Source organism: Phacochoerus africanus, chromosome 9, assembly GCF_016906955.1.
Source record: "Phacochoerus africanus isolate WHEZ1 chromosome 9, ROS_Pafr_v1, whole genome shotgun sequence".
NCBI classification, from domain to species: domain Eukaryota; kingdom Metazoa; phylum Chordata; class Mammalia; order Artiodactyla; family Suidae; genus Phacochoerus; species Phacochoerus africanus.
Window position 1 is genome coordinate 116987363 of NC_062552.1, and position 14507 is coordinate 117001869.

The following is a 14507-nucleotide window of genomic DNA, read 5'->3' on the forward strand; positions in this document are numbered from 1 at the left end:
TCCTGGGGACTCCAGCTGCCTCTGCCTCCTGCAAGTGGCGCTGGGTGACCTCAGGCCCAGCCCCACCCCAGGCTGCAAACCCAGAGGCCACTGTGCTGCCAAGGGCAAGGACCTCCCTGTGCTCTCTGGGGAGGACAGACATCCAGCGGCTACCCTCAGCCGCAACGTGGTGTCCATGGGACCACATCATGATGGAATCTGCAAGCAGAACTTAGCCCAGGGCCTCTGCTCCAGGTCGCCTGGGGCAGTTGCAAGCGACCCTCTAAACCGACCCAAGGGCTCAGGCTAGATGTGGCCCTGCCACGACGTGCTCCTTGAGACCTTCACATCAGAAGAGCCTTCAGCAGCTCTGGCCACTGACCACCCCCCAGACCGATGCCGCTGGGCCATAAACCCCAACGGGCCCCCCCGCCTGGCAAACAGCAGCCTGGGAAGGAGAGTCCCAACTTCCCCCGGGGTCCCAGCTGGGCTGGATCCAGGCGCCACACCTGCACACCACAGCAGGCCCTTCCCACAGGCCCTCAAAGGTTCTGAGACTGAGAAGAGGCAGCAGCATCAAGCCCTGGGAAGAGGCTGCAAAGGTCAAGAGGATCTCAGGGGGTCTGTCTTTCCGTGATGCGGAAGCCCCAAGGCTGGGGACACTGAGGGCGGGGGTGGATCGTTCCATGGTGCCTCCTTGCTGCCCACAACCTCTCTCCTCTCTATGCTCCCTGAAACAGGTGTCCCCACTCCTACTGTCTGCTGGCTGTGGTCACCAGCCGGGAAGAGGCCACCCATGCCCTTGAGGGTGGCCGGTCCCTTCTCCCCAGCCGTGCAGCTCCAGAGCCTTGAAGAAATCAACCCCGAGCCCCGGGCTCCCACTTCTGGACAAAGCAGCGTTCTGCTGCCACCCCCACAGAGGAAGGGGTCACATCCCTGTAAGAGTGACTTGCTATCTGGGCCCTGGAAGCCAACATGTGAGACCCCGAGGGAAGGCCTCAATCACATAGGACACGACATAGCCAGGGGCCCCACCTGGTACGTGACCCCCTTGACCTGTCCTGACACAGATCAGGATCAGAATTTTATCCAGAAAGGTCAAGCAAGCTGTTTTATTAAAATACTAGAGACGGGCATCAACGTTCAGCAACATTTTGTAAACACGTGAAATGCAGATTGATTTCAGTAGTTTATTTTGGAGACAAAGCAGTGCAAGAGGCTGGCCACACACCTTCCCGCTTCCCCGGGGTTCGGGTTAGGCTGGGAAAGGCCATGTCCAGACATTATAATCGGGGTTCAACACTCAAGTCGTGTAAACACGGTGGTCGGCAGGCCCTCGGGTTCTAGGACAGCCGGGCAGTGCCGACGGTGTCCGCCTCTCACACCAGCCGCTCCTTCCCAGCGTGATCCCCGCGTCCCTGCTGACCAGGCCTGAAGGTGCCTCCGAGTGCCCAGCGCAGCTGCCTCTTATGGCCCATCCTCCCTGGACCAGGCGGACGGCCCAGAGGCCTACTCCTCTTTCCCAGGGTCAACTGAAAGCTGAAGACACAGGCCATGCTCGGGGATCCTATGCATCCCGCCAGGGAGGCGCACTGTCCGAGGACTGGCAAAGCCCCTCACGGGTCCCCTTCTCTGCAAAGGGGGCTGCCGGCCAGCCTGGACCGTGGGATCCGGCTGGTCAGCCGGTGGTCTGTCTGCTGCCATCAAGGGTCAGAGTGACTCCAGTGGGGGCTGGGGTAACGTGTCTTCTCCCCTCTGGGCTGCAGCCCCCTTGCACCCGGCTGGCTTGGTGCTTGGGGCTGGCAGTGAACACGGAGGGGCGGAGCGACGGGCAGCCTCCTCCTGCCTGGGAAGAGGGCTCCCAACCGCCTCGATGCCAAGGGGAGGCTCATCCAGGTTGACTTCACGGAGAAACAGGCTGAATTGCAGGACCTGGGCCTCAAGCCTGCCCTGGAGTTCTCTGGTCTTGACGGCCCAGCAACCCCTGGAATGATCTGCCCAAAGTCACAGCACAAAGCCTCGGCACAGGCAGGATCGGCCCAGAGGCTCCTAGGCAGGGAGCCTCCTCCCAGGTCCAGGGAGCAGCAGGGCTTGGTCAGGGAGGCCCCTCTGCCGGCCTGTGTGGGACAGGTGTTGATGGGCCCAGGGGACTCCAGGGAGCTGGAGAGGCTGCCAAGCCAGGGCGGGGGCCTTGTCCAGGAAGCCGTCTCCTGCATGTCCATGAGCAGCCAGGGGGTGGAGCACAGCCCAGGCTCCTGGCATGGAATCCCCAAGGACTTGGTAGCTGGGGCCTCACGTCGCCTCTGGCTCACGCTTTTGGGAGGGGCAGCTGCACCCTGGGGCTTTGGGCCGGGCCTGGGAGCTTGGAGAGGAGGGAGACGGGGAACCGTTCGCTTGCTCTGCTCAGCTGCCAACAGCCTGACCAGGGACAGCCTCTTCCGGGGTCCCCAGGGCCTGGTCCACAGCAGCCATTGAGAAAAACAGACGTGGACGTGCACAGGCACTCACACACGCACGGCAACCACACACGCACGGCAACCACACACGCACGCCCCACCTCACATTCAGACCTAGTGTTGAAAACACAAGCGTGTGTAAACTCAGTGAAGAGAGATCTGCACAGCAGGAATCAGGCGGGATTGTCCCTTTTCCTCGAGGCTGGACCGCTTGGGGTGCCTTTCCATCCCCACCCCCACCCCTCATTTAGATCATGACATCAGAAAATCAGGTGAAAAATTAAAAAAAAAAAAAAAAAGGAAGAAGAAGAATCAGATCGTCGGGAATTCTTAGTAGTAGCGTCACCGTCAGGAGCTGCTTGCCCAGCGCGTGAACTCCGTGCGCCGCCCCTCTGGGTCCCGGGCTCCGTGGCTACTGGGAGGAGGCCTTGGTGGCCAGCGAGGCCACGCAATGCTGCTGGAAGCTGGGCGACACGGCGGCGGTGCAGCCGAGTCTCTGGTGCGGCAGCTTGGCGGTGCTGCCCGCGCCCATGCCGCCCACATCGGCCTCGGACGTCCAGGGCGGCTCCTGGCCCATCATGCTGCTGCAGCAGCCGGGGCTGGCGCTGCACGTCCGCTCAGCCGCCAGGCCACCCGCCTGCTCTGCCAGGAGCTTGCTGTGCTTCAGCGGGGCCACGTCCCCCGAGGCCGCCGCGGCCACGCTCTGGCCCTGCAGCACCGAGGCGATGTGGTTCAGGAGGTCGGTGAAGAACTCGCTCACGCCCTCGTAGCCTGGGGTGGGAGAGACAGATGCGCGCTCAGCCGGGGTGGGGGTGAGGGTCAGGGGCCGGAGAGAGGAGGGTGCTCGCGGGACCCGGTGGGCTGGTCGAACACACACAGCCGGCACTCCGAGCCAGGTGCGTGTGGCCCGCAAGGGCCGGTCCTTGAATCTGGCCGCCCCAGGAGTGTGAGAAGCTGCAGAAATGGAGCTAATGAGAAAATGCCCTGGGCCCAATCCCTCTTGGGCACAGCTTCAGCGTCTTGTCTAATCGCCCTCCCAACGTGGTTTGAAGCCATCATGGGGGGGTCGGGGGGTGGCATGGCCGGAGGTGGCAGGACCAAAAGACCCAGCTCTCCAGTTCTGAATCATAAACACCCCTCTCCTCCACACGGCCCAGCCCCAGCTCCGTGTAAACTGAGGATTCTGGGGGGAGAGGGGGGTGTCCTGTGGACACAACTGGGGGCGGCTGGCACGTGGGGGAGGCTTGATCACCAGCAGCTGCTCCTGGAACTGCGTCCATTGCCCTCGTCACCCCTGAAGTACCTGCCAGCAGGCCCTCCATGCTGCCTGCTCCGAGCATCAGAGCCAAGGGACAGAGACCGGGCCCCCCAACAAGGCCAGCGCACAACACTGCTTCCCTCACCAGCGGGCTCGGGTCTCAAACAGAACCGCAGTGCCCGCCTGGGGCCCGCACCTCAGCACAGATGCGACTGCCAAGGTCAGCAAACAGTCCTCGGGAGCTACCCATAAAGCGAGGTTAGAGTTAGGACCCTGCTGACTTCCGAAACCCGCTGTGAAAGCAATTCCACACAGGGTGGGTACCCCCTGCCCACCTGCCCGAACCAGTTTGCAAGGATGAGAACCAGGCACACAGCTGCAAGAACAATGCTCAGGACAGGAAGTGTGTCCTGGAAGAGGGACAGTACACCGGCTTCAGGAGGGGCTCCGGGCACTCCACCCACCCCCGGGGGGCCGTGAGCCCCTTGGTGACCTTGGGGCTGGTGCTGGGAGAGGCCAAGACTCTCGCACATCCTCCGAGGTGGTCCTTACAGCTGTTTTGGCACAAGCTCTGGGGGAATGAAGGTTTGGACACGGGCAGGTGCATTCTCTCTCACAGAAAAGGCTGCCCAAGGGCCAAGCAGGTGGGGCTGCCTCAGTGTCCAGCAAACAACATTGTGGTTTTGAGGGAGCCCGAGGCTGAGGGGCAAGGAGAGGCGCCCAGAGGAAAAACAAAAGTGGGTAAAACAGCTGGCAGGCACCGTATCCCCGGCTAACACCCTGTCACTTAACCACCTAACCAAAACCCTCGGTGCCCATTTTACAGATGAGAACACAGAGGCACAGAGAACTAAGTAACTGGCTCCAAACAACAAAAGAGCCACCAGCAGGTGGACATGAATTCTCTGTGAGGTTGAAGACGGTGACGAGTCCAGGGCAGGTGTTCACCCAGGCTCACCCTGGCCACGTTCTCCACATTCCTTGCTCAAGGTATCCTTGCAGCCCTGGGAAGTGGGCCCCCAGGGTTACCCCCATCTAATAGACGAGGACACAAGACTCTTTAAGTGGCAGTGGTGGGATCCGAACCAGCCCCTCTAGTGCCTCCTATGCCCTGAACACATGTGGGCTGGGTGCCCCACCCTAGGTCTGGGGGCTTCCTCAGCCCTGGGCCCGGGGGGTGAAGGGCAGGGTGGTCCTGGGCCCCCAGGGGCCATCAGCAGACGCTCTGTCTAGTTTCCAGGGCAGAGAAGCAGGCAGAGGCAGGGAGCTGAGATCTGCTGACAGGCCACAGGGAACACAAGCTGTTCCCTGAGCAACTGCTCCTCGGTCCCCAGAGGAGGCCCGGCTCACGGCTCCAGGAAGGCTGGGGAGGGCGGACCAGGGCGTGAAGCTCTGCAGGGCTAGCCACCTCCTGGGTCTTCGTGACACACCTGCGGGTCTCAGTGAGGTGGGGAACAGTGAGGCCCCGTCAGGAGGCTTGTCTCATCAGACGGTGAGGGCAGAGCCAGGATTTGAACCCCTGACTCAAGCTGAGAAGCAGGAAGCCTCAGGTCAGGGGCACGGGGTCCCAGTCCGGGCCCCACATCTTGGCAGCCACGTGACCTCGGGTACCTTGCCCAGACCCCTGGCTCCGCGTGCCCGTCAGGACATGGAGGTCCTGTCGGTGCTCTGCTGTGTGGCTGTGAGGATGAAATGAGGCCCTGGGGTCAAGGTCTCGGGCAGGCGCCGCTGGCAGCCCCGGCCATCATTACCGCCCCGAGCCCGGCATGCAGGCCTGCTGGCGGGGTGGACACCGCGGCCGGAGGCACAGGTGAGAGGGCCCGGGATCCTCTTCTCAGGTGGGGCCCCATGAGACTCCAGACTCGGGCTTGTAAACCACGCAGAGAGACACCAAGAGCCCGGGCGGCGTCTCGTGGATACGGCCTCCTCTGGGCCCGGCTGCATGCGCTCCCCAAGCCATCCCCCTGCAGGCTCCACCCGGCTCAGCCTGCCCAGGGGGCCTTCTCTTGTCTTCCCTGGAAGAAGCCTCCCAACCCTGCTGGCTTTTGGTGACTGTCCCCTCCTCCGAACACCCAGGCCACCCTCAGGACGCCAGGTGCCGGCAGGGAGGGCCGGCTCAGGAGCCCGCACAAACCCACAGCCCCGCTGCCAGGCTCCTGCTCTCCTGTCTCCTTCTGGAACCTCCACCCCACAGCCTGGCCCTGCCCCTGCCCTGTCCCCCATCTGCTGAACTGACTGCCTCTGCGCCATCATCCCCTCCACATCCTCCTGGTTTAGAGCCTTGGGTTTATGAGAACTGTTCCCCCGACGCAGGCTCGATTCCCCTGCTCCCTCTCATTCCGTCCCCCTTGCTCATCAAAAACCGACCTCTCCATCCAGGCCGTGCCCAGGGTGACTGCAGAAAAGCCGGCCATTGTCCCAAAGGGTCTCAATTCCTATTCACGAACACAGAGCTCAGTTGGCCGCCCCGTCTCACTCAGAGTGAAGGGTGACTCGGTGGCACCCCTCTGACCTCTGACCTCCCGGCTCAGCCCCTCCTTGCTGTACTCGAGGCCCTGGCTCTCAGGCCGCCTCCACAAGGTCCTGCCAGGGCTCCTTTGGGGCGTGGCTCCTTCCCCAGCCAGGCCCTGTTCCCACGACCGCTTCCCAAAGGAGCCCCCATGTACCCCTGTCCTGAGGCCAGGGCCCCGGCAGCCGTGCTCACGCCGCCCCCCAGTGTCTGCGGGAGCTGGGACATGCAGTGGGCTTGACTGAGGGAGCCAGGGGCCTCCTCCTAGCCTGGGCTTCCTTGGCTGTGACCCGTGTGGCTGGCTGTGCCTGGCCTGCAAGCTCTGAGCACAGAGGACACGCGCCAAGCGCCCAGCCCAGGGCTGGTGCCCCATGAGCGCTCCCCGAGCACAGCGGCCTGCTTGTTCCCCGCAGACACCAGCAGGGACGCTGGCTGGACCTCCAGGGCAAGTACTTCAGCAAGACAGACACGCCCATGGGAAGGATAAGAACCTAGGCTGCTCCGAGCCTGGGGCGGGGCAGGTGCCAAGGGGCACGTTTCTGTCCCTGACCTGCTCTGGGGGTTTCAAGCCACGGCCTCAGCACATACCTCCTTGGGAAGCAGCCCAGCCCAGGGCCACTCGGACCCCAGGGCCCCAGATGGTGAGGAAGGAGCCGGCCAGCCCGCCTCGCCTGTCCCCCCCGGGCCCCGCCCACGGCCGCCAGCGTCCAGCCCCGCGAAGGTGGCGCTCACCCGGGAAGGCGTTGATGTCGATGACCGCGTGCTGCCCCGTCTGGTTGTTGATGATGATGTCGATCCCGAAGAGCGACACGCCCAGCGCCTGCCGCAGGGCCCGGGACAGCGCCCGGATGACCTCGTCGCTCGGCCGCTCGAACACGCCCTCGATCTTGTCCAGCTGCCCACACACACACACACGTCAGGTCAGGGGCAGGGAGTCACAACGCCACACCGCACCCAAGGCCTCCCCCGCCCCTGCAGTGAGGATGGCCATTCCCAAGCCCCGCCGTGGGCTCGGCAGGTGCCAGGCGCCCAGCACATGTGACCCCTCTAGTCCTCACAGCCACCAGGGAGGCAACTGTCACCAGCAGCAACTGACACCCAGGGAAGCTTAAGCTCAGAGAGGGTCAGGGGCTGGTCCAGGATCACACAGCTCGGGGTTGGACTTGGACCCGGGTATTTTAGCCTATAGAACCCAAGCCTCTCAGCAGGGAGGAAGGAAATGGAGAGTCTGCCATGAACCCAGAGAGACTCTCTGCTTCGGGGAGCCTATGAGCTGGACCTTGAAGATGGGAAGACTGGAGGGGGCGGCGGGGTGAGAGCACTGTGGATGCAAAGGTGCAGAGGCCAGAACCTGCAGACAGCTGGGAGTGGCTGGAATGGGTGGGCAGAGGTGGGCAGCGGGGAAATTTCTGTCAGCATCACGGCACTGGTGCGCCACCATCAGAGCCTCAAGGCTGTGGGCAGTGGGTTCCAGGGACTGGCCTTCCTTCATCGGCCGCTACTGGGGGTTGGGGGGTGGTCACCGATCTCCCCTTCTGGCTGAGTCACTAACCACAGCTAACTCAAGTGCCAGGCCTGCAGCGGCCTTCCCCAAGGGGTCTGCTCTGCTGCTCCTGCCCAACTCCTGGGTCCGAGTTCAGCTCCTAGCAAAGCTTCCAGAGCTTATGGGGTCATCCCCTGGACTCCTCCCGGCATCGCTCATTTTCTGCTCTAACCACAGCTAGCTTGGGACGGGCACACGAATCTTCGTGGGCTCCAGCTTGGCCCCTAGCCAGGGCCTCCAAGGAAGCGGAACACAGCCTTGGGAAGGGACTGAAGTCAGGTGGATCGGGATTTGAATCTTACAGCGACTTCCTTGCTCTGTGGTCTCAGGGAAAAGTACGTGGCCTCCCTGTGCCTCAGTTTGCTCATCTGCCAAATAGGACCACTGAGGCCTCCATCCCAGGCTGTTGGGAGAGGTCACAAGGTCACCGTTGTGATGGGCAGCACATGCCTGGCTGGGAGGAGGTGCTTTGCTTAGGGGGGCAGCGTGTCACCCCTAAGTCAGCCAGAACCAGGCTCACACGTGGTGCTCAGGACAGACCGGAGTCCTCTGGGTTGTGGGCTCAAGGCCAAAGGGGAAGCACAGGGGCAGACCCATCAGAAGTAAACGAGCAGCTGGGTGAAAAAGTCAAACTCAGGAGTTCCCCTCGTGGCTCAGTGCTAACGAATCCGACTAGTATCCAGTATCCATGAGGCCGCAGGTTCGATCCCTGGCCTCGCTCAGTGGGTTAAGGATCCGGCGTTGCTGTGAGCTGTGGTGTAGGTCGCAGACGCGGCTCAGATCCCGCGTTGCTGTGGCTGTGGTGTAGGCCGGCAGCTGCAGCTTCAATTGGACCGCTAGCCTGGGAACTGGGAACTTCCACGTGCTGCAGGTGCGGCCCTAAAAAGACCCCCCAAAAAATATTTTGAATTATCATGTCGCCCAGCAACTCCACCCCGAGGTGCGTAACTTGTATGATGCCAGTGGGCAGAGCTGCGTTATTCACAAGAGGCAAAAGGCAGAAACGAGGCAAATACCCATCAGTGGCTGAATGGCCAAACAGAATGGGTTCCCTGCACAATGGAACCTCGTTCTGCCATGCGCGCTGCGACGGGGGTGAACCTTGAAAGCATCAGGCGAGATGAAAAAAGCCAGACTCACACACTGTGCGGTTCCACTCATATGAAAGGTTCAGAACAGGTAAATCCATAGAGACGAGAAGAGGTTGCCAGGGGCTGAGAGGAGGGGAAGGAGGGGTGATGCTGAACGGGTAGGGGATTTTCTTGGGGGCGATGCAGCCACTTTGGAACTAGAGAGAGGTGGTGGCACAACACAGTGACTGTACTTCACGTCACTGACTTGTCCACACTCAGGTGACTGTCTGCCATCTGAATGTCACCGGGATTTAAAAAAAGAAAAAAGTGAGGCTGTGTCAGGAGGGCTGCACACCGGGCCCCGGGCACTCAGGCCACGTGGACCTCAGCCCCAGCATGAGACACTCGCAGACGTGGGCAGAGGAGGGACCCCACAGCTGGGTGCCGTTGTGTGAAAGGCCCCCACCCTCCCCAGCTCTGCACAGCAGGCAGGGCCCCTCCCGCCTGTGACCCCGGGCCTTGGTGTCTCCTCTAGAGAAGACACTTTCCTTTTTTATTTTACTTTATTTTATTTTGCTTTTTAGGGCCACCTGCGGCATATGGAGGTTCCCAGGCTAGGGGCCTAGTCAGAGCTATAGCCGCCGGCCTATGCCAGAGCCACAGCAACGCCAGATCCAAGCCGCGTCTATGACCTACACCACAGCTCATGGCAACGCTGGATCCTTAACCCACTGAGCGAGGCCAGGGATCAAACCCGCAACCTCATGGTTCCTGGTCGGGTTCGTTTCCGCTGCACCATGATGGGAACTCCCTGGAGGAGACACTTTCTAAGGGGCAGTGTCAGGTGGCTGTGGACAGGTACTTGTCACTTAGCCCCTGCCTGAGCCTGGGAAGGCGCCCACCTCCCAATCACTACTACCAGTGAGGGGTCAGCAGCTTGGCCACAGGTCCTGTGGCCCAGGACCCTTACCGAGTCGCAGACCCAGCTGGACGTCTGGCACTGCCCTGGCCCCGCTGTGTGCCCTGAGCTATAACGGAGCCCTCTGGCTCTTGCTTTCTCACCCTGGTAAATGCTAATAAAAACACCTCCACTGTGGAGCTGCGGTGAGATCCACGACGCTTACATGTAAGGCCGGTGGTGCAGGCCTGGTGGCACGGGAGTGCCAGTGGCTGCTTTGTCACAAGGCCTTGTGACCCACACTTTATAAAAGCACCTTCTCAGCTCAGCAGAGGAATCTTGGAAATCCTTCAGGGCCCTTTGAGTGTTTGAAACAAGGAGGCGATGGAGGTGGTAAGAGGTGACACCCCTCCGCCCCAGGTCCTCTGTCACCTGTCGCAGCTGGGAACAGACTGGCCTGTGCAGGCCAACTGGGCTGTGCAGGGAGGGCTGCCACCCCAAATGGGAGGGGACAGTCGACTGCATCTCCCTCAGCCCGCTTACATGCCGCCAGCCCTGCAGGACCCCCGCAGAGCAGTAGGGGGCTGAGGGCAAGCGGGAGATGGTGGTGGGGTCTAGAGGTGGCTGGAAGGAAGGCCCCACAGCTATCTCCAGGCTGACCTTGACCATGTGGCAGATGGGGACACAGGCTAAGTGGCAGGTGGGTGATGAGCTAGGAAGGTCACCTTGCTTCTGGCCCACACGGTGACCCTTTGGCATCGGTGACTAGAGCTGCACTGAGTGGTGGTGACTAGAGCTGCGCTGAGCTAGGGGCACGGCAGGGATGGCAGGTGTGAGGAATGAACGCCAGCCCCTCCGAGAATCACAGGCCATATACGGCCTGAGAGCCTGGCAGGGCTGATGCCCCATGGAACTGGGCCAGCCTGCAGGTTCTGCAGCTTTTCTGAGGCCCCAGAAACCTAAATACATCTTCCACTGTGCCCATCAGGCGCCAGAGCTGGTAGCTCTCCAAGTGTCCCCGACCACGGAGCTGCTTCCAGGGCATGTCTATCAACATCCTGAGGACACTGGTGTTCCTTCCAGGCCCTGCCCTCGCCTGTTGAACCCTCGGCACACAGCTGGCTCCTCACAGGAACCGGAAACAAACGAGACATGGCCAGGCAGGCCTGGGTCCGGGGACAGGAGGCAATGGGCAAGGCCTTCACCTGGCATGGAGGGGAAGGACGCCCGGGTGGTGGTGGGGGTGGGGGTGGGGGTGCTGTGGAGGGGACACAGGCACCCCCCACACCACCTAGAATGGCCAGAATGGCAGTGACTTAGGGGAGCAGGAGACCCGGCAGAGGGTTCATTTCAGCAGTGGCGCAGAGACCACGGGCTCTCCGGACACAGAGGAACAGCAGAGGGTGGCTCAGTACCAATTCCTAACGGCTCAGCACTTGCCACGGGGGTCAGAAGTCCTAAATGCCCGGCAGGCCCCGCTTTGGAATCAGACTAATCTGGGGTCAAAGCCCATCTCTGTCCCCGAGTGAAGAGCCCTGTGAATGTGGAGAGGTTATTTAACCTGCTGAGCAGAGCCTCCCCCTGGGGAAGGTGGGGGCGGCTGCCCACCCCCGCAAGGCTGCTCTGGGCTGCGGGGCGCCTAGGATGGAGCCTGACACACAGCGGCGTCAGTGGACAGCAGCCCCGAGCCCGTCACACATGTGAAGCACCACAGCAGCTGCAGAAGCACCTGCAAGCTTTTAACAGGTACGTACTGGCTTCACATGGACAAGGAGAGAAAAAGGAACACTGAGGCAGTGCCGTCTCACGCTCCTTTTTTAAAAAAATCAGGAAAAAGGCAGATTATCAAGCAGGTCTTCAAATTCCTCACGACCAGGGTTTGAACACCTTCCGTCTGGAGTAGCCTAGCGGTGGGCGGCGGGGCAGAGACGGGCCAGCGGCACCAAGCGAGCAAGGAGGAGGGGATTCCTGGAACCTCCCTGGGCCCCAACCTGGGGCGAAGGTCCTCCCACCCTGCCCCACGGGACAGCCAGCTCGGCGGGAGGGACATACCGCGGTCAGGACCGACGACGACTCTGGCTTCGACACGTTGTGGCTGTTGAAGAAGATGGACTCACGGTCTGGAAGAGCACAGACAGGGAGAAGGAGCCTGAGTTAGAAGCTCGAGGCAGGGATGGCAATTCCACCCCCCGACACCAGGGGACAGCACCACCCCAGCCACGGCCACGGCGGCCTTTGGGCTCAGGGTCCAGCGGCAGCCGCCTGGGACCCCAGCAGGCCAGGCACCTCCACCCCGAGGAGACATGACGCCGTCGCTGGACGCGTGCCCAGTTGGGGCTCCTGCCTCGCTTTTCCCGCCCGTGTAAATGAGTGGCTTGATGCGCCCAGCTCGGCCTCTGCTCCCGGCAGCGTCATCTCTGGGGTCCCCAGAACCGAAGGCCTCCTTCTCAGGGCGCATCAGAGGGTCTATGGACGTGACACCAGAAAAGGGGCTGAGGGGGTGGGAACTGCTGCGTAGGCGAGTATCAAAGGCCAGAGCAAAAGAGGTCCGCCCCGCCACTAATCCAGCATTCCCAACCCCTCCTGGTTCTGCCCACGGACGCCTTCGGGGTGGCACGTGAGTATTTTAAATACAAAGGGTTCTGCTGTTTCCCAAGGATTTAGGGAAAAAACAGGAAATGAGAACGTGGGCTTCAGCAGGATTCATCCAAGAAAGGGTACGGAATAATCTGTCTGACTTTGGAAACTGGCACAGCCCCTTAAAACACCCTCCACCTCTTCCCACTCTGACTCCACTGCACCCCAGGCCCCCTCAGTCCCACGGGGGCACCCGGAGAGGCAGACCGGTCCCAAGATTATTGCGAGTGATGAGGAGTTGGTTTGTTTATTCATCCCCTGAGAGTAAAGGCAGGTCGGTTGATCAGGAGCACGTTCTCCAGCACGTGGACGTGTGGGCACACAAAGGCCGGAGTCACGAACCACGAGCCTCGGGGCTGAGATCTGGTAAAGGCGAGCATCACTCTCTGCCTCCCTCCCCCGCCCCACAGAAATGCCACAGGGCACGAGCCCCCCAGGCTGCAGCGCTCATCTCGGGGCCCTGGCCCCTAAGCACAGGACAGGAAGGGCCCTGGCTGAGCGCCGCTGCCGCCGTGTGCCAGGGGCCAGGCCAAGGGGCACCTGCTCTGGCTGCCAATGCCCCCACCAGCTCTAGGATTATGGCGCTGCAACAATCATGCATGAGGAAGTGATTCGGGCGGAGGCCAAGCAGGCAGGCGCTGAGATGTACCTGGCGTCCTTCCCGCTAGCGGGGCACGCAGGCCCCTTGCCGCCCCGGTGTGCCCGACAGTCCTGCCGCTCCGACCAGAGCCAGTCCAGGCGGGGGGCACGAGAGACGGTCCTGGGGAGGAGCCTGGGGAAAATAAACACCCTGCAGGACGTGCGACAAGCAGCCCCTCCAATCTCTACTCCTGGGCAGACAGCCAAGAAGAGTGAGTCTTGCGGCGGGGGGAGGCAGCGCCCCACAGGCCAGAGGTCGGAGCAGGGCTTGAGCAGCCGGGATGGGCGTCCTGGCTTTTGCAGGCACTGCCCACCTTCTTGCTCTGCAGCCTGGCCTGGCCCAGCCCCACTGAGCTCAGGGCACCTCCCATCCACCCTGTGGGTCCCCAAGGACAATGGCCAGGGTGGCAGAGCAGACTTGGGGAGAGGAAGGCCACCAGAACTGGCGGACACAGCCAAGCTCGGGGAGGCTGGGAAGCCTGCAAGAGCCCCAGGGAACACCATGGGTGCACAGCTCTGCCAGGAAGGGAAGGAACTGGGTGCTCAGAGGGGTGTCCCAGAGCCACTGAACTGCACAGACCGTGTCACCCAGCGGCTTTTCATGGCAATATCAAAAGAGCAGGCCACGTCAAAGGGGACTTGTCAGGACTAATGCTGACCTCGGCATTCTGGCCAGAGGACTGTTCAGCAGGCCTGGGGAGCTGCCCTTTGCTCAGACCCTCCTGGGGTGCGGAGAGAGCAGGGACGGAGGGTGTGGGAACGGCTTCCTGCCACCTGCTGAACCAGGAGACCATGAGACACCAAAACAGGACAGAAAGGGCCAGAGCGTCCCTTGGCACCAGCTCCTCCTGGGGGAGCTTCAAGACACCCACCAGCCCCCTAAAGATAAACCTGGCGAGGCTGTGCGCCTTGACCACAGGTGCACCCTGGATACGGGGGCCCGTCTAGTCTCTGTCCCCAGACAGTCCCGGGGGAAGAACCACCAAGAGTGCCCTGCAGGAGAGGGAGGGCAGCAAGGGGAACAGGGGTGCTTTCGCCCCCGGTTTACAGGTGAGAGAAAGCGGCTCAAAAGAAGGGTAAATGGCAAGTTTAGTCCCTGCGTATCCCCGAGAGTCAGTGCTGCAGCTGTGAGCTGTGGCCACTTTCTTGAGCTTCGTTGGCTTCATCGCGTGTCTCTCCCCGTGTCAGGGCGCTACAGACGGGGGCCCGGGTCTCCCTCCAGACCCCCTGCAAACATCAGCTCCCCAGGGGGACCAGCCCTGGTCACCCTGCCCGAGTGTCCCCCCTCACCCAGCGGGGGTGTCCCAGGACCCACGGCTTCCTCTGGGGCCCCCCATCTGCACCAGAATTCGTTTTTCTATGACTTCCTCCTTGGTGGGCGGTTCCTCCCGCTAGACTCTGCGAACAGAGGGCAGGACACTCAGCTGACTGGCTGGTTCTCTGCTGCATCCCAGCCTCAGTGCAGGTGCATGGCAGGAAATACGGTCCTGGTTACACCTGAGGGGCTCTAGTGTC

General features: G+C 61.9%; 1 protein-coding gene across 2 annotated transcripts in view; it reads right to left on the bottom strand.

Annotated features, from left to right (window-relative positions):
* Positions 1–1155: 1155 nt before the first annotated feature.
* The window catches only part of ITPK1 (inositol-tetrakisphosphate 1-kinase), a 162174-nt gene continuing 148822 nt past the window's right edge, over positions 1156–14507 (bottom strand). The window contains exons 8-11 of one of the 2 annotated variants that reach the window (XM_047797286.1): positions 13003–13125; positions 11769–11836; positions 6935–7097; positions 1156–3206 (exon numbers count right to left, since the gene is read on the bottom strand). In XM_047797286.1, the coding sequence (XP_047653242.1) occupies positions 2848–3206; positions 6935–7097; positions 11769–11836; positions 13003–13125 (713 nt within the window). In that variant the 3' untranslated portion in view covers positions 1156–2847. The remainder of the gene's footprint in view (positions 3207–6934; positions 7098–11768; positions 11837–13002; positions 13126–14507) is intronic. The other variant, XM_047797288.1, reaches the window with a different exon arrangement.